This window comes from Sceloporus occidentalis, unplaced genomic scaffold (genome assembly GCF_023333645.1).
Source record: "Sceloporus occidentalis isolate IW3139 unplaced genomic scaffold, rSceOcc1.0.p SCAF_1, whole genome shotgun sequence".
NCBI classification, from domain to species: Eukaryota; Metazoa; Chordata; class Lepidosauria; order Squamata; family Phrynosomatidae; genus Sceloporus; species Sceloporus occidentalis.
Window position 1 is genome coordinate 87,743,810 of NW_028316981.1, and position 27,889 is coordinate 87,771,698.

The 27,889-nt window shown below is 39.1% G+C and overlaps 1 protein-coding gene across 1 annotated transcript; it reads left to right on the plus strand.

Moving 5' to 3' along the window:
• The first annotated feature begins 744 nt into the window (after positions 1-744).
• On the plus strand, positions 745-27,638 carry NMUR2 (neuromedin U receptor 2). The gene is made up of 4 exons (XM_089501772.1): positions 745-1,467; positions 12,690-12,774; positions 22,328-22,453; positions 27,379-27,638. The coding sequence occupies exons 1-4, from the start codon at positions 748-750 to the stop codon at positions 27,636-27,638; spliced, it is 1,191 nt and encodes a 396-aa protein (XP_089357898.1). The 5' UTR covers positions 745-747.
• The last annotated feature ends 251 nt before the right edge of the window (positions 27,639-27,889 follow it).

Below are 27,889 nucleotides of genomic sequence, written 5' to 3' on the forward strand. Positions count from 1 at the left end.
CATGGTTGTAGTGGACTTCCATCTCCATGTGTGGACTACAAATATAAAAACTAGAAATATAAAATATGCAGGAATGCCTGAAGAAATACATATTATAAATGCCAATTCCATTGCTGGTGTTTGTTGTATAGTGCAAAACATTCAAATCCATAGGGGCAACATGCAAACAGAACATACACACCAACATGGACTTCAAACAGCAAAGAAAGAAAATCATGTTAGTATAACTTTTGAGTCAGCTTTTACACTCAGCCTGCATAATTTCTATCTCTGGATTCTCAGCCTCTAACAAGGATCAGTATTTTACAGGCATCTTAGATCAAAAATTTCAAAAGCAAGGCTCCATCCCTCCCACCTGTACAACTGCTCAGTATATGTATCTGTGAGGAAAGCTGATACAAGTAGCCAAGACCAGCTCGATCAACATATGAATTGATTCATGTGGCTAGCCAATGAGTATATGTGAAAGGAGGAGCTTGCTGTTGAAGGGACTCTTCAGGAGGGAACAGTTATAATAGCAAAGGCAGACACACACACACACTTCTCACAGTGCTTTTAAGCTTTCAAGTCTGAAAGGACATTATCTGGCTTTTATTTCCCCTACCTCTCTTTCTTTTCCTCTCGCTCTGTCTCCCACTCTCCTTCTTATTTTTGTTTGGAATAGAGAGCAATCTGGAACAAGCACATCTCAGACAACCTAAGTGAAATCAAACCTAGACAAGTGGGTTTTTGTTCACAGTATCTACAATGGATTGGATCAACATCTCTCGATGTCTTCACAAAATGGAAGAAGAAGTAGAGCCAATAAGGAGATACTTCAATAGCACTGAGGAGTACCTTGCCTTTTTATATGGACCAAAACGGAGCCCCCTCTTCCTGCCTATGTCTTGGGTTTATGCTATGATCTTCATAGTTGGAGTGTCTGGCAACCTTTTAGTGTGCCTTGTGATTCTTAAGCACAGAAACATGAAAACTCCCACTAACTACTATCTCTTCAGCCTCGCTATTTCAGACTTGCTGGTCTTACTCTTGGGGATGCCCTTGGAAGTCTATGAAATGTGGAGCAACTACCCCTTCTTGCTTGGACCAGTTGGCTGTTATTTTAAAACAGCACTCTTTGAGACTGTATGCTTTGCCTCTATCCTGAATGTCACTACAGTGAGTGTAGAGAGATATGTGGCTATCCTTCACCCCTTCCGAGCCAAGCTGAAGAGCACAAGACGACGTGCTGTGAGGATCATCATTGCCCTTTGGCTCCTGTCTGTTCTCTTTTCTCTTCCCAACACCAGCATCCATGGCATTGTAAAGCAATATTTTCCAAATCAAACAGAGGTTCCTGGCTCTGAGACATGTGCTGTGGTCAAGCCCATGTGGATCTACAACTGTATTATCCAGCTAACCTCTTTTCTCTTTTATGTCCTGCCAATGAGTGTCATCAGTGTGCTGTACTGCCTGATGGGGCTGAAAGTGAGTCCTGACTAAATTGTGTTCTACTTATGTGTAGCTTTCTTTCATAATCCATCGCATCATGTCAACCAGAGTTTGGAAATTTTTGTTGGTGTTTTTTTAAAAATGCAGTTCCCCAAATCCCCCAACCAGCAGTGGTCATACTGGTTGGGCGATTTTGGGTATGGTAGTTTCCAAAAGTAATGGTTTGAAGCTCTGATACTACCCCATTTTTAAAAATAAACTTTTACTGATTTACCATTATTATTATTGACATTCCATAATGTGGGTAAGGGGATTTAATATTTTATCAATTTTCCCCATATTTTTTGTTTTTACTTAGTTTACCGAGTGCATTTCTTAGACATCTTTTAAGACTATACCCCTCAAAATGGGGATGAAAATGCATTGTCAATTTGTTACAGATACCAACTTGCTAAACCTGTTTATACCGTGACTCACTTATAATTTCATTTTGTACTCTAGCAAACTTTCTTATAAACTTATATTTCATTCCCCACTGCTTTTTACCCCTTTCTGCATTTTAAGGTACCAACAAACAGAGCCTCTGATTTTTCTTATTATTAAAATTTTAAAATGAAATATTAAATACATTCAGTGTGTTCCACCTCTTTCACTTCTTTCTTCATAAGTATGCATGTCAGGGCAGAGGAACTTGTGGATTTCCAGATGATGACCACATACTATCCTCTCCACTGTTTAGGCTGATGTGAATTGTAGTCTAACACATGTTCCCCATTCTTGTTTTATAGGAATATATCTAAAATTGTATTATTTTTTTCCTATGCATAGGATACTGGAAGCCACAAATGAGGAATGTCTCTTAATTTCAAATGAAAAGAAAGTGGAGCCAGAACACATTCACGTGAATTCGCTAGTTCAGCGAATTTATATGAATTCAAATTGCGTTCGAACTAACTTCCCATTGCTTGAAAATAGCTTGCCATTGCTGGAAATTGCATGTGCTGGTCTATCACACAATAATGTGAAACCCCATGATTGCGTTCAGACTGACTTCCCATTGCCCAAAATTACATGTGGTAGTCTATCACACAATAATGTTAAACCCCATGATTGCGTTTGGATTGTCATTGGATTATACTTCCAATTTCCCTTGTCTGATAAACTCCAATATGTCTTTCACTTGTTCACACAAATACCCCAGATTTGTTCAGTAGAAACAAATGAGCAAACTTTTCATATGCCTACTTTTTAAGCAGATAGGAAGAAGAGCAACTAAGCCTAAAATGATTGCAGGATAGATTCATGACATATGAAAGGAATCACTATGTCAAGGGAAACAAAGAAGGATGTTCCACTGACTTTACACAAGTAATTGCCCTCTTTGTTTACTGTTTGTTCATTGTCATAGAATTATTCCCTCTCTATTCATATATGTAGAAGGTATAGTTTAAGAGTTTTTTAAAAAGATCAAAACTCATAAGGCTGTAAAAGACATCATCTCACAGCTTCAATTGAATACTTTTCTGATAATGACTTGTTTAAAATCGATCCTGTGGGAGAGGTGGGATACAAATAAATTATTATTATTATTATTATTATTATTATTATTAAAATGAAATAACATATTCATGAAATCTCTTCTGGAGTTAATGAGAAACAGACTGTGTTAAGTATTTCACCCAGTCTATGATGCAAGGAATTCTTTTACTGTTTTCCAAAACTACAGGATTTTTTTTTGTTTTGTTATTTCACCCTTTGGCACACTTTTTTCTTCCCTCTGGCATGTATCATGACATCAGGGTATATTCAACTGACTTCATTAACAGAAGACAATTATAAAATCATATACATAAACCAGGGAAGCATGTGATCATCCAAAAGTTGTTCAACTACGATTCACCCCAACCACCATTAACTATACTGTCTGGGGCTGATGTGAGGTGTACTTAGAAAAAAAAAAAGGGGGGGGGGGTTTAAAAGATTCCCCTTTCTTTCTTTATTTATTTCATTTAATTTAAATATTACCTATGATGTAATCCAGGTAGAATGATTACAATGGGTCCATAAAATGTAGATTTAAGTTTGTTGTTGTCAAACTGCCCTTGAATCAACTTTGACTCATGGTGACTTCATGAATGAGATACCTTCAAATTCCCTGTCCCCAGTTCAGATCCTGAAGGCTCATGACCATGGCTTACTTGATTGAGTTGTCTTTTCTAGAAAGTCATGCCTTCACATAATGTAGTCAAAGTATGACACCCTAGTTTAGTTGTCTTGGCCTCCAGGAAAAATTCAGGCATGATTTGATCTAGGATCCATGTGTAGAAATGAATAATTCCTTTTATTAATGGAAATGTATAGCATAAAAAATTATAGAGTTAGAAGAGACCACAAGGGCCATCCCAATTCCCTGCCCTGCAGGAATACACAATCAAAGCACTCCTGACAGATGGCCATCCAGTCTCTGTTTAAAAATCTTCAGAGAAGGAGACTCCCTATACTCTTTATTTTTCTTTATATGCCTGGTTCACAATTCATTCTACATAAGATATCACCCTAAACTGTTCAAATTTTCACATGTAACATGAAGCAGGAAGTGTCCAAACCTCTATTCTGAGAATATATATATAAGGCTTTGGTTCTGGAAAAAGATAATGAAGAAAATCTATTGGATGCTATAGGAGGACCAGATTAAGGCTGCCAGAATTGGCAACTCCCCCTTGATCCCAAAGCCTACTGTCAGCCAGTGGCTTTCACATCAGTATTACCTTGAAATTCGAAGGAGCAATCCATTGTTTGAAATCTATTTAGTGAGTAGTGTTCAGCACCCTGGACAGCTTCTTTAAAATATAAAATACAAAATGAGACCCCAATCCCCACTGCTGCAGCACTCCACAAACTCTAAAAACCAGCCACAGGCTGGGAAACACTTTGGAACATTTTTAAGACTCCATGGAGGGCTGCAGGGAGTCACTCATTTTCAGACATGAGGAATGCAATCCAGACCAGTGCAATCCACTTGGATCATGGCTGATCACTCTGAAAGCAGAACACAAAGTTTTGCCCATAGTTTTACAATAGGCTTTTTCTTTAAAAGTGAAGATCTGAGTATGAAGAAATCATGAAGAATCAAATCTTAAAACAGACATACAGTACGTACCTTTATCTCCACCTTGGATCAGTAAAGAAAAAATAACAAACACAGCCATTTCCTCACTATTGCAGCAAAAACTGTAATTTTCCCCACTGTTATGAGTTCCTGATCATTCACCTGCTCAGAAATCATACTCAAAAATTGACACAAATGGTAGTGCTTCAGTGAAAAGGATGGTTTCTGTGGTATACCAAAAACAAACATTTAAACAAAACCTTGAAAATTTTAAAGACAGGCCGAAAGCCACTGCTGATTGCTCTTATATTCCAACCATCTGCCATAAGTATGTCAGGTAAATCTTGAAGTGTGTAGAGCAGAGTTACACAAAAAGAGATCAAATGTACCTTTCCTAACCAAGCAATTAGTGCTGAATGTCCCTAAAACAATTTTTCAATCCAAAAATACAAAAAAAAAATTGCAATATAGTATGATGAAACATGTTATATGTCTATTGGAATTTGATAACTGTCTGCCATTTAGAGACCAACTGTAAGTGTGTTGTAGGAAATCAAAGTGGCAGTCTCAGAAAAAGCTCAATAAATCTATGCTGAAGCAAGAAGGTATGAGTTGTTTTTGCTCAACATTTGCTGCCACTCAAGTGGAGTAAAAAGAAATGAGCCACTTCCCTGTTTATTGAATCCTTGATCTATATACCCATGTCACTTATTCAAACTATCAGTCTAACTGCCCTGAAAGTAATGTCTTGTGTAATATAATTTCTAAAATCAGTGCCCTGTGCTGAAAGATCATGGTGGTCGTGTGTCCTACTTTACAGAGGACTGTCCTCCATTTGATGATATCCACTGTTTGAAAGGCTGCCCAGTCCAAAACTAGTTTCTAAAAAATAAAGAACCAGGAAAAAAGGTGAGGAGATATCTTGAAGTTGTCTTCCAACAGTTACCATCTTCTGGGCAGCAAGATGGAGGCATACATATCACCTGGTAGCACTAGTGTGGTGAAAAGTATTGTATTTCTATTAAATTTATAGTCATTATTTATAAATTTGAATGTATATATGCCAATTACTACATGGCAATTTAATACAAATCTGTATTGTCTCTTTGACCCTTTTTAAAAGGATGCACTTTTTTTTAATGATAGATGATTCATGAGGGACAAAAAGTTCACAAATTGTATGTAAAAGCTTTGGAGGGCTCTTATCCATAGTCACCCATATTGATTGGTGGTTTCCTTTAGAGCTATTTGGTTTGTACTATTTTCTATACTCTGCAGTTTTTATCTGTAAAAATTGAAACAGCACTTTCCTCATGTACATACAAGCCTCTGTTCAGACCTGGATTGCCATGTGCTAAGGATGGGCACTAGGTATCTTCCAAAATCAATCAATCAATCAATCAATCAATCAATCAATCAAAATGACGTGTTTGTAAAAGCTCATTTTGAGAGTATCATTTTTACGGATGTTTGGTCATCATTATTGTATTTTATCTTGTACTGGCTGTATGCCGTAATAATAAATTATTGATTCATTGTATCTTCCAAAATGAAAACACGTAAGAATACAAGTGGTTTGTTTTTGTTTTGTTTTTTTGACATTTCTATATTCTAGGTTATGTACATAGGTAAAATTTGAGATTTGACTATTATAATTTAACTAGAAGTAGAATGCACCACCAACATGGGAAAAGTTGGGTGTGGGAGACCTGTGCATTGTCTAATCTAATGGCTAGGACCTGAATCCTAATCCCAGCTAGAGAAGAGTCATTGAATCAATAGGTTTAGGTTCACCATTCAACAAGTGATGCATTGGGTCTGCTCTAACAGGAACTGTCTGTAAGATTCAGTTCCAAATGCTAAAAGTTTGATAGTCTGTGTAAAAATCCCAAACACTTCTCTGGGGTTCTTTCTGTCTATTGAAACTGGACTTGGATCAGGTAGCCCTTCAAAGACAGTGCTGTGTTCTATAATGAAAGATGAATGGCCAGCCCCTTTTTGTCATCTCCCCATGTTTTGCTCAGAACTCAGTTCCACAGTATAGGACATACAATAAAATTAAAGCATTTTTATCAAGATCAGTTTTTCTCATCCTGCCCCCTTTCCTCTGTGCATCCATTAATGACAGTTCTCACCTGTCCTCCTTTGTATCAATCACTCTGTGCAGCACACTTTGAGTTGGCAGTTGTGGAGGAATGTTGATACACATCTACAAATGATAATCATTCTAGGAACTGCAAAAACATTTCTATTTCCAGTAGCATACTGATATTTTAAATGAAGATTTGCTCTTTATTTGACCATTCACTTTTGCAGTCATGCCTTTTCAGATGGTCTGGCTAGCAAATCCATCAGGTAGTCCAGAAATAATAGCAGTGTCATAAACAGCATGGACTAGTGCACAGAGTACAACAGGGTGTGTGTGTTCATGATTGCTAAATGATCCAGACATAAGTTCCTTCTTTGATGTTTGCTGACTTTACCTTATAACCACAATAAAAGATCACTCACTTTTATTCAGAAGGTGGAAAGGAGAGCTAATGATATTGTCATCTGCTTGAGTTAGATACGGCTGAGCTGAGACCAGAACTGCTCTTTGATTTGTAGCTATCAACAAAAGAATATCATATGCCTTGGAAACCACTGGCTAACAACAGTCCTGCTCAGTTTTTGCAAGCTTGATATTGTGTCTTCCTTATGTTAGTCAATCAACTTATATTGTGGTCATAAGCAAACAAACCATCATTTCCATTGCAGTGCGGCACAAATTTCCATTGCAGAGCTGCAAAGATCCTACTGCTTGCCACTTTACTAAGCATTTATCAATTTATGCAATTAGTCATGTCAGTTCATTATATGTTTAAAGTGTGATAACTTTAGTTTAGTCATTTTGGTTACTATTCAGAAGAACAGAAGAATAGAGAATTCGGAATTCATTTGCTCTCTTAGAAGATTTTCAGACCAGTGCTTACTGTGGAGTAGCATTGGTAAATTGCCGCTAAAATGTTTAGGAAGTGCATGTGTGTGAAAGCCAGACATGCTTCCTAAATGTCAGGAAATCGTCAGATCCCCTCTAGCATCCCTGAAGTTTCTGTTCATAGAAAATGGCTACTCCTTAAACGATTCAGGGATGCTGGAGGGGAGCTGACGATTACCTAACATTTAGGAAGCGTGTCCAGCTTTCAAACACACATGCTTCCTAAATGTTTTAGCAGTGATTTACCAGTGCTTAAGCACTGGTCTGAAAAACCTCTTAGTCTCCTTGTGACTAACCACCACTAAACTCTAATTGTCTTCCTCACAAATAAAATTTCCATTGCAGAGCAGCATAAATATTTATATAAATACCTAAATAAATAAATAAATAAATTCCGCTGCAGTCAAATGGAATGTAAATAGTTTGGTTATGTCATCCAAATGAAATGATGATCTGAAATGCTTGGAAATTTTCCTCAGAACAGGGACTACCTCTACAGATGAAATCATGACTCTTCAATGTACAGCTAAGTTATTTGTATTAGCCTTAGTTGTTAATCCTCCTGAACAATTTCCATGCAGTCCTATGCATGTCTACTGAGTACTACGACTCACTGTGTTCAATGGTACTTACTGGTAAGTATGTTTAGGATTAGGGGGACACAGTGGCTCAGTGGTTAAGACACTAACTCTAATGATTGCAAGATCAGCAGGTGAGCAGTTCAAGGCTGAAGACCCATGTGACAGAGTGAATTCCCATCACTAGCCCCAGCTTCTGCCAACTTAGCAGTTTGAAAGAATGTAAAAGTGCAAGTAGATAAATAGGAACCACTTCAGTGGGAAGATAACAGTGTTCAGTGCAGTCATGCTGGCCACATGACCACCAGAGCAGTCCTCAGACAACACTGGCTCTTTGACTTCAAAATGGAGATGAGCAGCACCCCCTACAGTCAGTTACAACTAGATATTCATGTCAAGGGACTACATTTACCTTTACACAACTATCTGTATGCCACAGCTTTTGCTAGAATAAATATTGAACACAACAACAAAATAGACAGTGAAGCATTCAGCAAATTTGACAGTCTTTAGTAGCTTTGCATATTTATGGTACTCAACATGTATTAATTTAAAAAAAAAGAATTAAAAACATTTTCTGATATATACATTCCACAGCTGAATAATGTAATCAGGTGATACATGACAGAGTGAATTTATATTGACCATAATTTAAAAACTTCTTCTAAGTGCATGACATGTGATGAATCATATAGACTGAAACATATGGACAAGAGGAAACTGAGCCCATAGAATTAGCAGGAAACATCTATTGTGCTGTAAGACAAAAGGTATCTTCTTAATTTCTTCTTGGCCAATTTTAGAACGCTGCCTCACCTTACATTATTTTCCATATAACAAAATACAGCTGACACCTTGTAAAAAGCAAGTACTGCTTAACAATCTTTGCAAAACACTGTAAAGGTTCTCTGCCACCTACAGAATGATTAATCATTATTAACATAAACAAGTAATTGCCTTTGTATTATCATCATATTTTTTTCCTCAAAAATTACAGTTAGTATTAGGTATATTCTGGGCCTATTTTTTAGTTCTTTTTATTTTATAACAGAGTTAAATTAAATAGTAGGCATAATGCAGTGAACATTAAGCACAATTAAGATTATAACCCTGGGCTGTTTTACCTGGCAGCTCTCTTCAGATTTTAATTCTGTATCATGTTTTGTCTTTCTTCAATGTTAATCTTAACGCTGCTGTCAAATCTTATTTCTGGGTAGGGTATTTCTTATTTATGAGTTGCATATTGCTTTGTTTTATGAAGAATCATATTTGTATTGCACATCTCCCCACACCCTGATAGCAGAGGTGGTAATTTATAAAGATAATTAACAACAACAACAACAACAACAATAACAACAACATCAAATCCAGACCTGTGACAATAACAGGGATTTATCCAGATTAAATAAATTGAATTTTATTGCTGCTGAAAATGATGGAATACATTAGTTATGATTTAAGTCTTGTTGGTTTCTTTTGTCCCAAATTCAGCTGAGGCTTTGTCTGCACTGGCCAGGGACAGATATCCAGGGATAGCTCTGAATATCCTGGCCCTGCAACTGTCCTGACCTGCCTTGTTACCTTGACCTCCATTCCCATGGTGTGGTGGCTGTCTTTGTGGGCATCCCGCTGGGTCACCTGTCACATTCGCCACTGCCATGAGTTGCTTGTTTATGAGGCCAGAACGAGGCACCAAGCAACAGTCACATGGCTGCACACTTTGTGCTGACTTCAGAACAAGCAACTCATGGCAGTGGTGAATGCACCAAGGCATGGGAATGGAGGGCTCTGGATCTTCCCAGAAGATCCGGAGCAACAGCTAATTTTTAAAACGTGTTTTAATTTTGTTATATCCTGGTTCTGATATGGAACATGCCAGATATCATCTGGACAACTTGCACCAAAAATGGGGTTTGGGATATGCATTGTCCGATCAGAACAGCACCAGAACAGGGAGAAATGGGTCTCTTGGCCTGTGCAGACAAGGCCTAAGTCTGTTTCCAATCCAAGGGGACAGGACCTTCTTCCAAATACATATGGTTAGGATCAGCTTCTGAGTTGCATAGGAAGGATGAACTTAGGTTTGGGCTGTTGCTGTTAAAAACCTTTTTTGTTGTATTTTGCTGTTGGTAATTATACACATAAACAATGACCCTGGGTTAGAAATTAAAACAATAAGCAATCAGACAAACAAGCTAGACTAGATTAGCCTATGGTATGCTTACTAGAAATGAACCCCAATGACTCACTGGCGCTTTACAGACTGCCCCTTTGGGGTGGCCTGCAACCAGCCCTTTCCCCACTGTATTGGGGCCTCAGCTGCCACAACGGCAGCCTCTGAGGCCCCGATCTGCCGCTTTCCAGGCCACGGGGAAGCGGCAAAAGGCTGCTTCCCCACAGCCTGGAAAGGGATGTCCTCGGGGCTTCAAGCCCCGAGGACACCCGATGGCGGTGGGGAGGAGGAGAAAGGGGCTGCTTGGCCCCTTTCTCCTCTGCGTCGCTGGCGCAGCCATGTAAAGGCTGCGCCCAGTGACGCAAACCCCAGAAGGAGCTCTGTTTCGGAGCGCCTTCTTGTGCCACGGAAAGGGTGTTCTGGGCGCCCTCACACGGTGTGACGATGTCACAGCCTCGTTTTGAGGCGGCGCAGTGGTGACGTCGTAATGGCGGCCCCCGTGTGGAATGAGCGCCGCCGTTTTGTACGGACTGGGTCCGTACTAGGGTTAGGGGCGTCAAGAAGTGACCCCCCTTCCTAACCCTAGTACGGACCCAGTCTGTACTGTAATGCCCATCTGTAACGGGCCAAAGTTTCTGAAATTGCTTGTTCACTGTTTCTGAAAGAAGTGTGATAAGAACAGGTAGGTAGGAAACTTATTTTCTGCTGCTACAGAGAATAAGACCCAGAACAATGGATGCAAGCTACAGGAAAAGAGATTCCTATCGAAACATTAGGAGGAACTTCCTGACAGTAAGAGCTGTTCAACAGTAGAACACACTCACTCAGAGAGTGGTGAAGTCTCCTTTGGTGGTCTTTAAACAGAGGGTGGATAGCCATCTGATGGGGGTTCTTTGATTGTGAGTTCCTGGCAGGCGATTGGACTGGATGGCCCTTGTGGTCTATTCCAACTCTATGGTATTTTATACAAATTTACCTGGGTATTTCGGAATCCCCCTTTCCTATTTCTCTCCTGTGTGCCAACTATTTTTTTTTTTTTTTGAAAATCAAGAAAAGGTTTAAATGGAGGTACCTTTTGAACACCCCAACTTGGTTTCCACTCCTTACCCACACAGTCACAAATAAAATGTTGTATGCAAGACCTAGAATAGGAATTTTTATATTTTCTTTCCATGCAGCTCATTCAAATTTGGAAATAATTTGAACCTTTCTATTTTGTCCATTATATAATCAACCAATAGTGTCCATTATACATATCATATGCTTAATGAGATGAAATTTCAACATGGGATGAAATTTTTAATTTTCTTTTTCTCTTAGCTGAAAAATGAACAGTCATTGAGATGAATCAAAACTGGTCTATTTTCGAAAAACTGTTCTTATGGGCCAAATAGATGGCCCTTTTATGCCACCGTCTGGGCAGCTTTGGGGCATGGTGTTTTGATGCCACAAGTCTGCAAGTTGCCCTGAAGCTGCCCTGGTCATTTACGTGTGGACAGCTTCGTGACACTCCAGCGGCAAGGTGTTTACACACCACATGCTGCTGGAGTGTCACATAGCTGGCTTTAGGCTTTGATGGGATCAGAAAAGCTGGCTTTTTACTGGCTGAAAAAGGAGCAGATCTTTGCTGCTCCTTTTTTGGTCAGACTGGGGCCATGGTCTGTGTTTCTGCAGTCTCAATCCACATTCGGAAGGGGCAGCTTCAAGCCGCCCCTTCAGGGCTGTCTGTTCTGGCCTTTAATCCCCTTAAATCAGTGGGATTTACTTAAATCTGTGAATAATTTATTTTGGATCAAAGCATGCACATGGTTTTAGTTGGCTAATTAATAGAGTTAATTGATTTTTCTTATTTCTGATATGCCTATCTGTGGTTGTTGTTGTTGATGATTTTCATGTTCAGAAAGGGATGATTTTGAGATATGTTCAAATATATAGCTTATTACAGCACTTTCTCCCTCCCTCATTGTTTTCACTTTGTCTTATTTTGCTTTATGTGACTATAACACATTTGTCACTTCCTTGTGATTCCAAATATAGCAGATTCATTCATATACAAATATCTGTCACACATCACACATCTCCATGTCTTTTCTCTTCAATTCACCCACTGCCTCTCTTATCATCATTATTGTGCATCTAGTACTTTGGGCAACTTCCAGCAGTGAGGATTGGCACAACATGCTTGCAGTCCTAGATTTAATAAAGTGCCAATTGTGAAAATCTCAATTTGCTGAAAATACCAGAAAATGGTTTGTTTTGTTTGGAGTGGCTGGTCAGAATAGTAGCAAAACATGAAGGTATGAATCCTTCTGTGACTCGTTATTAAAGATGTCATCTGATACATTCCAATATTAGCTTTCATATTAGCTTTTCTCCCCTGTTGATTAGCTTTCAATATTAGCTTTTCTCCCCTGTTATTAGCTGAGAGGAGACCGCTCCTTGGAAGCAGAAGAAATGGGAATGAATGTTAAAAGACCATCCAGAAAGTCTGTCACTAAGATGCTATGTAAGTAACATAATGGTATTTGATAATTTTGAATTAATGTGAAGAAGTTCAGTGTAAAAGAGTGTCTTTGGGAGACAGCTGTATTTCATTCAGATAGATATGAAACACAAAATCTTAATTGGTCTTTTGGATTCAGGAAGGGAGGGAAGCAAAAAATAGATACATGCTCTTGCTCAGTAGCATCACTACAGGGGTGTGGTGGGTGCAGACTGCACCGGGCAACACTACTGAAGGGGAGGGGTAACACGACAGAATAGAGGATGACACCCAGTGAGCACCACCCATCCCCCTGCTGCATGCCACAATGTGCGGCAGGGAGTAAGAGGGCCCAACTCCTCTCCATCCCTGCCCTGCATGTCTTTACTTTAGAGTAAAGTCATGCAGGACAGGGAGGGTGAGGACCCAGCACACTCCCCATCCCTGTCCCACATGCCTTTACTCTGAAGTAAAGCTGCATGGGGCAGGTAATTGGGAGCGGGCCCTTTTGACTCCACCCCAAGCCCTGTCCCCATACCCCATACCCCACACCAGGTGACATCCTGATGCAGGATGCCACTTGTCTTGCTCTGAACATTTGTCATCCTGTTCTGGACAGCTAATGTCATCCTGAGAAAAGAAGGTATAATCTGGAGAGCTCACTATTATGACTGAAGTAGCCACAAACACAATGCCATGATTTCCTGGCCTTGGCACCTTGGGGATAGAAGAGTTTTGTTGTAATCCTGTGTTCACTTATCTAGGAGGAAACCCCATTGACTACAGGTTGAATTTCTTCCAAACAAAAATGCATAAGATTTCATTGTTAATTTTATCTCATTCTGTATCATCAAATGCTGAGTAGCAAAGTCATTAAAATATGTACAGTGACATAAGCTGAATTTTCTATTAGAATAAGGCATCCCTTCAGATATCTATTTAAACACTTGTGAAATCATTTTGAGCATGCTTGTTCCGGCAAATCTCAAAAGGAAAAGTGTTCAAGAAAGATTGAAAAGCTAGGCAAGATGCCTCTCTGTGCACTCTTAAATGCACCCAAATCTGGAGGGAGAGATATGATGCTGAACTACAGCCAAACATTTTTATTCATCTTTAATATAGGAACATCTGCAGTGGTGCAAGGCACAAATAGCTAGACTTCTGTTTATGATGTATAGTCCAGCTTCTGCCAACTTAACAGTTTCAAAGCATGTAAAAGTGCAAGTAGATAAATAGGTACCACTTCAATGGGAAAGTAACAGCATTCCATGCAGTCATGCTGCCCACATGACCATGGAGCCATCTTTGACAGCACTAGGTCCCTCGGCTTAGTAAGATGAGCACTGCCCCCTACAGTCAGATATGACTTGGCAATCATATCAAAGGAGAATGTTTACATATAAGACATTGTTGACAAGTCTAAGCATTACGTGCAGTGTTAATTATTAAATTATTTATCTGTAAATATGGTCCAGTACAGACCGCCCCAAAAGGGTGGTCTACCGGTGCCTAGTTTTCCGCTGAGGGGAAAATGCAGTGGGCAAACCGCGCGGCTTCCCACCGGCGGAAAAAGAACCTTCAAAAAGCGGGTTCTTTTTGCTCTGCGCTTATGACGCCCAAGTGCGCCAATGGTGCACTCATGACGTCACAAGCGCGGAGCAACTTGCGGAGGCTATTCGTCCATCACGTCGTAATGGCAGCGCCCATGTAGACAGGGCGCTGCCATTTTGCTGCTACCAGTACGTACTAGGGTTAGGCAGCGTCTGCATGGTGACGACAATGCCATGCCACATTTTGCCTTTCTGTACCAGGTCTATGTTAGCAATTTTTGCTAAAATAATATGCTCAGTCCTGCACCATATTTGTAATTAGAGCAGCATACTGTATATACTCAACTATAAGTCGACCTTGTGTATAAGTTGAGGTCAACTTTTGGGACTAAAAGTGTGGATTTTTATGTCCGGGAATGCTGCCGAGAATGCTGATAACTGCTCACACAGACTGGCAGATATTTATAACAAAGTAAAAGGTCTTTGCAAACAAGAGAAACAAAACACAGTTCCAAAGTACCAAGTCAAATTCCAGTTAGAGAGTGGTCAGGCAGTCCGAGGGTCAAGGATTCTGAAAAGGCAGGTTTAGCAATGCAATCCCAAGGTCAAGAGTTCCAGGTAATCATGATCCATCAGCAGCCCAAGAATCAAGGTTTCAAGCCAAGAAGACAAAGGGAGTCAGAGAGAAACATGCTTTCGCCAAGAAGCTCAGATAATCTCTGACAAAGGATCTCAGTGTGCTGCACCTATTCATATTTCCCTGTTCATGATCAGAAATGCTTCCCAATTGCTGAGCGTTTCTCATAAAGTCTCTGTGACTGGCGGAGGCACCCCCTTTCAGACCTTCATGGGCTAAAAGTAGGTATCTTGGCATACTGCTCTTCCATATCTCATGTGCCTGGAATCTCTGCTGCTGGGAGGCTGGGCTGCTGAACCTCCTGACATAGCACAAACTCTGCTGGAGCTGGCAGAGTAGAACTAGGGCCTGGCTGAGCTTCAGGCTCAGCCTCCAACTGAGACTCTTTTTAAAAAAATAATATATATATATATATATATATATATATATATATACACATCATTTTTTTAAAAAGGAGACACAGATTTCAATAACATCCTCTTCCATACAAATTTCATGAATCTCTTCCCTTCCCCTGCCCAATTTTCTTTTCCTTGCTGTTGTTGCTTTAGCATAAATACAGCCTAGATACATTATTTCTCAAATTTGTTTTCTCATTTCTTTATCTCACATCTTCCAAGTATTTTTCTAGATAGTTGCTAAAACTACACATTATTTTAATTGTTTTGCTTCATAATCACAAAAAAACACATTTTTTCTTCTTACATTTAACTTGATTTATACCTTCTTTACCAAATATTTATATTGTCCATCTATTTTTATAATATTCTAGTATAGAATCATAGAATAATAGAATAACAGAGTTGGAAGAGACCACAAGGGCCATCCAGTCCAACCCCCTGCCATGCAGGAAATCCCAATCAAAGCATCCCCAACAGATGGACATCCAGACTCTGTTTAAAGGCCTCCAAGGAAGGAGACTCCACTACACTCCGAGTAGTGTCCACTGTCGGACAGCCCTTACTGTCAGGAAGTTCTTCCTAATGTTGAGGTGGAATCTCTTTCCCCGTAGCTTGCATCTACTGTTCCGGGTCCTAGTCTCTGGAGCAGCAGAAAACAGACTTGCTCCCTCCTCAATATGACATCCCTTCAAATATTTAAACAGGGCTATCATATCACCTTTTAACCTTCTCTTCTCCAAGCTAAACATCCCCAGCTCCCTAAGTCGTTCCTCGTAGGGCATGGCTTCCAGACCCTTCACCATTTTAGTTGCTCTCCTTTGGACATTCTCCAGTTTCTCCACATCCTTTTTAAATTGTGGTGCCCAAAACTGGACACAATATTCCAGGTGGGAAATTTCTTGCCACACCATTCTGTAATTATTATCAAAGAGATCCCTATTTATGTTGGTAATATATATATCTAAATATTTGACTTTTTTCTTTATTTGAATCCGTGTTTTCCTTTGTACTATCTCTTGATTTATTTTTGGCATATTACATGTTATTGTAACCAATTTATTTTTATTTATTTTGAGTCCAGCACATTCCCCGAATTGGTTAATTATTTCTAGTACCTTTGGTGCTTCTTCTGATGGATCTTCTGTTATCATCATAATGTCATCAGCATAGGCTCCAATTTGTAATTCTCTTCCTTTGATCCTTGTTCCTTGAATTTAAGTGTCTTCCCTTATCTTATTACATAATACTTCTAGGCACATTATTAAGAGTAGAGGCGATAACAGGCAACCCTGTTTTGTTCCTTTATTAATTTGTCATTCATCTGTTCCATTTCCATTTATTATAATTCTTTCTGACTGTTTCTTATAGATTTCTGTCACCCAATTCAATATATTATCACCAAAATCTAATTTTTGCATTAATTTTAACATATATTCCCAATTCAAGTTGTTGAACGCTTTTTTGCATCTAAGAACATCATTGCTGCTTCTTTGCCTAGGTTTTTATGATAATATTCTACTTAATCTACTGTTCTTATGTTTTGCTTAGCATGCCTATCAGGTAAGAAGCCACATTGATCTTCCTTGATACATTCTTTTAATACTTTCTTTATTCTTTCAGCTATGATGTTTGTAAATAATTTGTAATCTGTATGTAGCAATGATATTGGTCTGAAGTTTTGTGGTAGATACAGGTCTTTTTCGTCTTTTGGAATTAGAGGTATGTTGGCTTCTTGCCACAAATTTGGAATTCCTTCTTTGAATATATTGTTGAATATTTTTTTGTAGTGGCTCAATCAATTCGTTTTCAAACATTTTATAATATAACATTGTGTAACCATCCACCCCTGGGGTATTTCCACTTTTTACTTTTCTGATTGCATCTCTGATTTCTTGTTTTGAGATTTTTTTGGTTTATCGCTTGTTTTACTTCATCCTTTATTTTAATTTTTGCAACTTTCTCTAAATATTTTCCTATTTATTTCTTTATGTTTTTGCCCCCCCCCCTTTTTTTTTTTTTTTTTTTTTTGTAAAATGTGGGCTAGACAAGGCAACTGTTACATGGATTTGTAATTGGTTGACTGGCCGAACCTAAAGGGTGCTCAACAATAGCTTCTTTTCATCCTGGAGAGAAGTGATCAGTGGGGTCCCACAGAGCTCTGTCCTGGGCCCAGTGCTATTCAACATCTTTATCAATGACTTGAATGACAGAATTGGGGGCATACTTATCAAATTTGCAGATGACACCAAATTAGGAGGAGCAGCAAATACCCCAGAGGACAGGATCAAAATAGAAAATGACCTGAATAGACTAGAAACCTGGGCCAAAGCTAACAAAATGAAAGCCATCACTGAGAAATGTAGGGTACTGCACTTAAGGCAGAAAAATGAAATGCACAGATATAGGATGGGGGACACCTGGCTGAATGAAACTATGTGTGAAAGGGATCTAGGAGTCTAAGCAGACAACAAGTTGAACATGAGTCAACAGTGCGATGTGGCAGCTAAAAAGGCCAATGCAATTTTACATTGCATCAGTAAAAGTATAGTGTCTAGATCAGTGGTTCCCAGCCTGTGGGTCGGGACCCCTTTGGGGGTCGAACGACCCTTTCACAGGGGTCGCCTAAGACAATTGGAAAATACATATTTGCATGTGGCAATGAAAATAATTGTATGGTTGGGGGTCACCACAATATGAGGAACTGTATTAAAGGGTCACGGCATTAGGAAGGTTGAGAACCACTGGTCTAGATCAAGGGAAGTAATAGTGCCACTCTATTCTGTTTGGTCAGGCCCCACCTGGAATACTGTGTCCAGATCTGGGCACTACAATTCAAAAAGGATGTTGAGAAACTGGAGCGTGTCCAAAGGAGGATGACTAAAATGATGAAGGGCCTGGAAACCATGCCCTATGAGGAACAGCTTAGGGAGTTGGGAATGTTTAGCCTGGAGAAGAGAAGGTTAAGAGGTGATATGATAGCTCTGTTTAAATACTTGAAGGGATGTCATATTGAGGAGGGAGCGAGCTTGTTTTCTGCTGCTCCAGAGACTAGGACCTGGAGCAATGAATGCAAGCTACGGGGAAAGAGATTCCACCTCAACATTAGGAGGAACTTCCTGACAATAAGGGCTATTCGATAGTGGAACAAACTCCCTCATTTCTGGTTTTAAATTTAAACTTAAAATTTACTGTGGTCCTCTTTCTCTTTCTTCCTCTTCTTCTTCTCCACTATTAATTTCTTCCTCTCTTTCTACTATTTTCTCTTCTCCTTCTTTTTCTGATTCTTCTTCACCTTCCATTCGATCTTCTCCACCGACTGCTCCAGGAAGAACATCTTCTTCTTCTATGTCTATTTCTCTTCCTGACTCTATTGTTTCTTCTTCTGGGTTCTGTCCATCTTCTTTTTCTTTCTCCTTCTCTTTTTCTTCTGTCTTTTCTTTTTTCTTCTTTTTATTTTCTTGAAGATCCTGGTGGAGTCTTTCTTCCTCTTTAAACCATCTATTATGGAAGATCTTTGCTTTTGCCATGGAGTCAATCTTGCACTGGCTTTGCTGCCAGGTGAAGGAAATTCCCTCTAGTGGTTCTTGATGTATATCTAACATTTTTGATTTGTAACATTCTCGTCAACATCAAATAGTCTCTTCTACTAATATTTCTCCTGGGACCTCTTTGAACAATTTAATCTCAATTCCATCAATTATTAACTTTTTGTCATAACCTTCTTGAATTATTTTATCCTTGATTCTTTCTCTTGTGAAATATACAACAATATCCCTTGAGAGGTTTCTTTCTTTTTTTTTTCTTTCTTTTTCTTTTTTCTTTTTTTTTTTTTTTTTGCTGCGGATGAAATAATTTGGAAGATCTTATCAACAGCAACATCCAGGTATTCCGTGGAGCAATCATTTAATTTTGCTGGCACTATTTTTTCATATAACTTTTCATTGTATTGTTCCTTCGGGCCTCTTATTTTAATACTTTTTCTCCTGTCTTTAACCTCTTTCATTCTGCTCAGTTCTTTTTCTTGAGTTTGTGTTTGTAAAATGTTTTTTGAAACTTTATCCAATTCTTTGGGTTTCATTTCCAATTTCACGACTTTCTTTCTTACATCTCTTATCTCTTCTGTTATTCCTTTTATCGAATCTTTTAATTCCTCAATTTCCTTCTTAAAGTCTTTTCTCAATTCATTTCTAGAATCTTTTATTTCCTGTCTTATATTTGTCTCATTTTTTTTTTGATTGCTTCCAAAATGTTTGAATTTGAGTCTGATGATTTAAATTCTAGTGATGGTCTCCGTGGTATTATTTGCTTTGCTTCTGTCTGTCAATTAATTTCCCCCCTCTCTCTTGTTACTATTACTGTTTTTTTCCATTATTGTATATTGAATACTTTGGGTATAGTTTCCTGCTATTGTCACTTTAAGAAAATTCTTTTTCAATTACAATTATTTTTATATTTTTCTTTTCTCCCCAACCAATTTTCCCCACCACTTTAACCCACTTGTTAGTTTGTACTCTTAATGCAGCCTCCAAGTCCTCAGCCTGGCTGAGCATGACATCTTATATGGCCAACGGATAACTTGAGGGTCAGCTGGGGAGAGGCTGTGGGGATGATCAGCTGCCTTCCCCGTGGAGACAGCCTGGCTGGGAAAAGAATCGGGGTGATTTACTGTATTGACCCATGTATAAATCGACATAGATTTTTTTGGAGTCAATTTTTTGACTTAAATTTCTCAACTTATACAAGAGTATAAATGGTAGTTACATGAGATGTGAACCTGAAAACAGGCTGGCATCCTGTACAGCAGTTGTGAGCACTTATGCTAATCTTATGCATTCAAAGCTATTCAACATTTGTGTTTATGACTGTGGCACTATTACTACAATCTCAAAAGTCCTGCCCCAAACCTACATTAACTTCCAACAGCTTCACCAAGCAATAGAAGTCTGTTCAGCTAGTGATTGAAGCACTGCAAGTTGACATTTCTAGCCCCTTTCCACCATCAATCTGCAGTGCAACAATCAGAAACAACATCCTGTTGTAGCTCCTCATCACACTGGAGATTGTTAGTAGGAGGGGCTTTAAATGTCATCCTTCTGCACCCTGATTTACCAGAAGTACTCCATTGTTCAGTATAGCTGCTGGCTGTTAGGTAGGTTTAGGGAATCCGATCAGGAGTGAATATGTAGTTATGCATTCATAACTACAGCTGGTCTTGTTTTGCCAAGGGGAAGCCAGATAGTTGTCAATTTCTATTGGGTTGTTATCTTACTCACAAGTTGGCTTGCGTAGATTGTTAAGAAGATTCAGCTGTTGTTCTCAGGATAATTCTTTATCCATTAACAAATCTAAGTCAAACGTAGTGGTGTTTGGTAAAAGAGAGCAGAGACATAGATGGCAATTAGAGGGTGAGGCAATAGAACAAGTGAAGACCTTTTCCTACCTTGGTGTATTATTTTCTGAGAATGGATCCTGGTTACGTCATCACCAAAGGAGTTCTCTTACAGCAAAGGCACACACGAATCTTATACTTAAACTCAAAACACATAATTACCCTGGTTCCCTATCTCCAATAATTAAAGTACTTAAAGGTAAAGTGATACCTATGCTCTTATACTCAGCGGACGTTTGGGATCTAAATCCCATCTCAGTGGTAAAACAAGCTCTGTCTCAACATTTGAGAAGCCAATACAAACAGACCTTTCAATTAGCAAACTACCTAAACATTTAAATGCCAAAACACCTGAGGGAGGTATTAACCTGAGCCAGAGTCAAATAGCTTGATACCATGGTAAGGTTTGGGAGATTTAATGGCTTTCCTTATAATGAGCGAATCTATATTTGTGGAGATTATGAAATTGAGGCTATAGCTCACATATTATTTAAGTTCTAACTATACCAGCAGGAAAAAGACCTGTATCTCGGTCCATATATCAAATGAACAATGTACTGGGATACCCACATTAGAACAACATACTTCATGAGCAGTCAAGACTCAAAAATATCTTTCATTACAGCTTGATATTTAAGCAAAGCAATACACCTAAGATCTAGATATGTGGGGTTGATTGGGGTAAATTGAAAGGGTGATGAAGAATTTTGATGTATGATTGTAACTTTATTCCAACTGTTTATCGTATTACTGACTTTTGTATTATTATTATTATTAATCTATCCATATATCTTTTTTAACTTTTTACACAGAGTCTTATAGAGTGATTTCTTCGTTTTGTATCTATATAGTTTTATATCTATATAGTTTTATTATAGTTTTATTCTTATTTTACTCTTATGTTCTCTTATATAACTCTTATTTAGAGTTTTACACAGAGTTTTATATAAAATTATATAGAATTTTATCTATTTTGTATCTTGTATTCTGTATTGTGGTACTTTGAGATGGCCTATGGGCTAATCAATAAATATTGACAATGACTATTTGGGATGGCACCTCTGCACTCTCACCATGGTTGGGGAAACAGGGGTAAAAAAGCATTTTATGTTTCACGCACTTCCAGATTAATGGTTTGCATTATTTATTCATTCATTAAAAAAAAAAAAAGAAACATATCCTATCTTAATTTCAGAAGAGATTCAAAGAGTTTAATAGGAAGACTGAGAAATACAACTTGAAAAGTTTAAAGAACAGCTGATGTATTTTATCTGGAAAAGGCAACACAGTAATAAAAAGGGAAAAAATCTATGTCACTCTACCGACCATCAGCAGACTAATATCACTGCAGAACTAAACCTTTTACTGTTAGTTAATGTTATCATGTGTGGGCAGAACAGAATGGAAGAAAATAAATGTTACAAAACACAATCACATTATATTTCCATTTGATGAGCTGGGAAACCATCTGGGGTGTTCATTTATTTTACAGAATTGTCTGGTTGAATACAGCAGAGTAACAATCTCTCTGTGTTGGTTCTCCTCTCTCCCATTCTTTCTCTCTCTGCTACCCACTTTGTCTCTCTCTTGTGTCTTACAGTTGTCCTAGTAATTGTTTTTGGAATATGTTGGGCTCCATTCCATATGGACCGACTTTTCTACAGTTTTGTCGAAAATTGGACAGAACCTCTTGCCAACATTTTCAACTTAATCCATGTGGTATCAGGTAATTTTTCTTCTGCTTTGAGTGAAATGCAGAATCAGCTCATTAGAACAAGCTGCCTGATGCCAAGCAGCAAATGAATGCAACACTCTCCCTTAGGATTGAGGCGGGATTACATCCAATAAAATAGATACAAATTACAAATACAAATATACACTCAATAAAATACTAACATTATTAATAAAATTGCATAACAATCATAACAAGCATGGTATTCATAATCAAAGGAGTGGAACATTTCATTTAATAAGGCTCCTATACAGGGTCAGGTGGGTAAGCTTGCCAGAAGAGATCCGTCTTAATTGCCTTCTTAAAAGGATCTAAGGTGGTAAAATAAAATTTCTTTGAATAAGCTGATAGAAATTTAGAAGGGGAAAATGTCATTATTTTAATGTCAACTGCTGAAAGGAAAACAAATAACAAAACAAAATTATTATTTTTGTCCCTTATTCTGAATAATTTGTCTTGAATCCTAGGAGCAGCAAGTGAAAATTATTTCTTCCTTCTGTTCTTTAAACATGGTAGCAAGGTGCCCACTGGAAAAAGAGGAGCATGTTCCTGGATCTTACATGGTTGAATTGAAGAGAGAATTTCAGCAGGTGACACTTGCATGACATGCCTCATCCTTTAAAAAACAACATGTGCCCACTGTACATGATAGCATCTATTTGCTGTCTTGATAATTCATAACAATTTTACAGCAATACGCAAGTCTACATACTAATAAGAGAGATTTAGCTTCTGTGAGGACATGGTTCACTAGGATGACCCGAATACCAATGAACATTGAAATGAAAAGAAATTCCATCTATATTTCAAGACAGTACACTTTACAATTTTTTAAAAATAATAATCTGTAGTATTCCACCATCTCTGCCTTCTCTAAAAAAGAGCTATCCTTGGCATTGCTGCTATCACCACCACTTCAGATACTAAAGAATGACAAGGTAATCTTGCACTCCCCTACAGAAGGAATATGTTAGATGACATGTTGCTCTGAGTAAAGAGGAGGACAACCATGTTCTTTCATTGGCTTGGTCTGATCAACTGACCTGAGTGAATTGCACAAGTAATTGAAATTATCAGATTCATCTGTCCAACCTCTGCAGTGATAGCCTACAAGACAAGAAGGAATTGTAGCAGGGGAGTTTGTACACAAAGGAAGCAGTAACCATTAATCTATTCTGATTGGTCCGAGATAGTTGGTCCCAGATAGTTATCATCTTTTCCTACTCTAGGAGTTTAGTAAATTAATATTCTGGATTACAGTTTGGAGAATCATCTCAACCAAAATGGTTATGCTGATGGGAGGGATTGTGGGATACCCTACCACCACAAACACACACACAAGTAACATCTCCAAATTCTACTTGTTCTCATGGATGTGATCCAAGCAATGCACTCTTCTATTGTAGTAGGTGGGGGAAACTTTTATTTGGGTAATTAATGCTATGTCTTCTTCTCCAGGATACCTTTGATGAGAATTAATCATCCAAACACTAAACTTGTACAAAACTTTGTGAAACTCCGAAAATTTGCAAAAGTGCAATAATACTAGTTGCTTGGATTCTTACAGTTAACAAAAAGTTGACCTCCAAATGTCATTGTAAACCAACATCAGCATTTTTACCCAGGAAATATGCAAAAGCTATTATTGTTGCCACTAGACCATCTCTAATATATACAGGGTAATAAACAAAATGTTTTCCTGCAGGATTTCTCAGCCAAGCAGAGAATCTCATTAGAAATCAAGGGAAGGGGATCATCTTTGCATTCTTGACCAATAACTAAGAATTATAGGTACCTAAGCACTTTACTGTCTAATGTAAAATCTGAAGATGTTAGCTACAATATTGTACCAAAGATTATCTGGCTGTGTGCGTATATGATTTATTGGAAGTTTCTTGGGAAATGTTAGATATGCTGGCACCATAACAGAATAAAACAGATCCCCCACTGGAACAGCTCAAAGAGGATGGAGTTGTTTGCAGAACACAGGCAAAGCAGGAAGAACAATTTACACTGTTCCACATCATAACACTATTCCTCACCAAGAAAAAACAGCCAAAGAATCATTAAAAGTCCTGCTTAACTGAAGGAATGTCTTCTTTTTTGTTATGTTCTGCCAAACTCCCTTGATTTGATTCAGAATAGATTGCTAGATTCATTATAATAGCTGGGAGAGTTTCCTTGAAATTGGATCACTACATCCTCACCCTGACCCACTGCTCTCACCACCAACATCTATCCCACACTATAATTTTTACTCACCCTATCTCCATAGTCTGGTGCCCTTCAGTGGTGGTGGGGAGAGGGGAACAGCTGAGAAAAAGGACTGGTGGTTGGGAAGATATCATGAGGGGAGAAGGTTTGGCATCTTCTACTAATGAACTGTTGACCTTTCATCACTCTGGAACAATAAAGGTCATCTTTTTGGCAGAAGATATACTAAATGAAAATTGATACAACAGGAAAGAACCTCTGGAAGCAACAGTATAGAAATATTAAGATCCAAAGAAGCTAATGAGCTTCTATGGATTCTGGAAGAAGGGGTTTTAAAATGTGCCCCCTACTGGGCAGGCTTATGCACAAAGTCAGATTTCCCATCAACTTGCCAAGAATTGTTTAAAATCAGATTTTGCATTATGCTTCCTTCATGGTTCTATGTACTGTTACCATGAGAATATCATGGGCCCTTGGTTGGTTCAATTAAGAGACATCTTTGACTTTGCTGCCCTAGTCTGGGAGGACCTTTCCTTGGGCCACACAGTTCAGCAGCCAGCTTTGTTTGCCCTTGCATGTCTCCCAACCAGGAAAGGAAAAGAGGAAATATGGGGAATACTATTGTTCTCTCTGACTTTGGCCTTGTACATTATACACATGTCCATTGTTTGGGATACATTTTATTTCTTACCCTGTAAACCTCACAGAGAACATGATGTAGTGGTTTAAGTGTTAGACTATGGCTCCTGAGACCAGGATTCAGTCATGGAGAACCACTGGGTAACATTGGGCAAGTTATGTTTTCTCATCCTTACAGGAAGGCAAAGGAAATCCCCCTCTGAACAAATCATGAGAAGAAAAACCATGATAGGTTCACCTTAGGGTTGCCATAAGGCAGAAATGACTTGAAGGCACACAACAACAAAATGCACATATAAGTACACAGTCAAAGCAAAGTGGTCATTTCTTTGCAAGAAAACTTAGAGGGTGCAAACTGCTATTTTCATGAAAACTGCTGAGTCCAATGAAATCTCTTTCCAGCCCTAATTTTTGTTTGATGGTAGAATAAGAACAGCTGAAGTATTTTAAAGGTCCAAAACATACTGCAGAAATAATCCAGTCTGAGACCCCTGATGGAGGTACTTACAGTAGGGGCCCCCAAACCAGGTATAGAGTTGCAACCTCCAGTCCTAGATGGGGTCACGCTCTCCACAAAGGACTGTGTTCGCAGTCTGGGGGTGCTCCTAGATCTATCGCTTCACATGATGGACCAAGTGAATGCGACGATCAGGAGCACTTGTTATCAGCTCCGGCTGATACACCAGCTGCGCCCTTTCCTGGAAGTAAAGGACCTAGAAACTGTTGTACATTCACTGGTAACTTCACGACTTGATTTCTGTAATGCGCTCTACATGGGGCTACCCTTGTGCCAAGTCTGGAAACTTCAACTAGTGCAAAATATGGCAGCCAGGCTGGTTGCCAGAAAAACTAGGAGTGACCGAATAACACCCGTCCTAAAATCTCTTCACTGGCTGCCTATTAGTTTCCGGGCACAGTACAAAGTGTTGGTCATAACCTTTAAAGCCCTACATGGCTTGGGTCCAACCTATTTGAGGGATCACCTGCTCCCATATAATCCGCCCCGCACCCTCAGGTCCCCTGGGAGGAATCTATTGCAGCCTTTAAAAACCAGACTAACAGCTACCTCCCAGAGGGCCTTCTCTGCAATTGCTCCCAAACTATGGAATGGCCTGCCGAACAAGATCCATCAAATTGCCAGCTTAGACAGCTTTAAAAAAGCTGTCAAGACGGATCTCTTCTGGCAGGCCTTTCCTGAATAAAGTGCCTGGCCACAGAATGACTGCCCCTCACATCATGTATTAGCCCACCGCTCTGTCCTTGTGTGTGTGTGTGTGTGTGTGTGTGTGTGTGTGTAAAATTCTGTTTTAATAGATATTTTAATTGTAACATGTTTAATCCTGTTTTAAGGGGGGAATTTGGGATACAATGTTGTGAATGTGGATTTTAATGTGTTGTGAGCCGCTTTGATTGTCTCGTCACAGAAAAGTGGGATAAAAATAAAAGTTTTATTTATTATTATTTATTATTTAACTGCCTGGTTCAGTGGTAAGGAATCCTGGGAATTGTAGTTGATTATGGCACCAGAGCTCACTGACAGAGAAGGCTTAATGTCTCACAAAACTACAGTTCCCAGAATTCTCTAGCACTGAGCCAGGGCAGTTAACGTGATCTCAACCTGGATTATTTCTGCAATGTGTTTTGGACCATAGTAGCACCTTTAATTACCAAGTCACTGGACCATAAGATATTACCTTATAAATCTAACCTTCATTCTATAGCTCCATAAAGTGTGAAGGGGTTCAAGCCACCCTGACAAAGCCAGATTGGGGTCATGGCAACCATATGCTGCAGCCCCAATCTGGACAGAATCTGGCCCAAAGAGGAGCAGCAAAGAGCTGATTCTATTTGGGGTGGATTGAAGCTGCCCCATCGCTGCTTCAGCTGGTTTCCAGCCAACTTGGGGGCATGTGGAATCTAAATGCCACACCCCTAAGTTACCCAGAAGCTGCCCAGCCTATAATTGCCAGCACGACGTCCAGGCTTGAAGCTGCCAGTCTGTTCCGGTCCTAATTGTCTTTTTCTTTTCTTTTCTCCCTTTGTCTTTCTGTCGTTGTCTTTCCTAGGTGTTTTCTTCTATCTGAGTTCTGCTGTAAATCCCATAATCTACAATTTACTATCCAGGCGTTTTAGGATAGCTTTCTTGAGTGTCATCTCTCCTCAGTGCAAACACTGGAATCCTAGACATACAACCAGCCGCCTCCCACCCCAGAGGAGTATTTTCATGTTGGGGGAGCGAAACACCATGGGATCTGGTGAAGACAGAAGCCCCCCATGTCTGCATCGGTCATCTGTCTGCAGTTCTCATCTGTCTAGTGGCCTGTGATTATGATGCCCTTGAAAGTCCTAAAAAATCCATCTCAGATTCAGTCATGTTAAGGCCATTTAAATCAATGGCCCTAACCACAGCTAAGTCAGTATGGTGCCAGGCCTAAATGTTCTCCCATCTGGATATGATCTATTTATCCATGAGCATCTCCTATGTGTTCAGGAGAATATTTTAGTGACCCTATAAGATCAGCCCCATTGGAGGACAGGCTATGCTTAAATCATGAGAAAGACCCACATGATCAGGCC

Bases quoted from the DNA above. Each gene is read 5' to 3' on its own strand.
- NMUR2 (XM_089501772.1), top strand. From the start codon at position 748: ATGGATTGGATCAACATCTCTCGATGTCTTCACAAAATGGAAGAAGAA. The intron at 1,468-12,689 runs GTGAGTCCTGAC...CCCTGTTATTAG, and splicing joins ACTGCCTGATGGGGCTGAAA to CTGAGAGGAGACCGCTCCTT. The intron at 22,454-27,378 runs GTAATTTTTCTT...TGTCTTTCCTAG, and splicing joins CTTAATCCATGTGGTATCAG to GTGTTTTCTTCTATCTGAGT.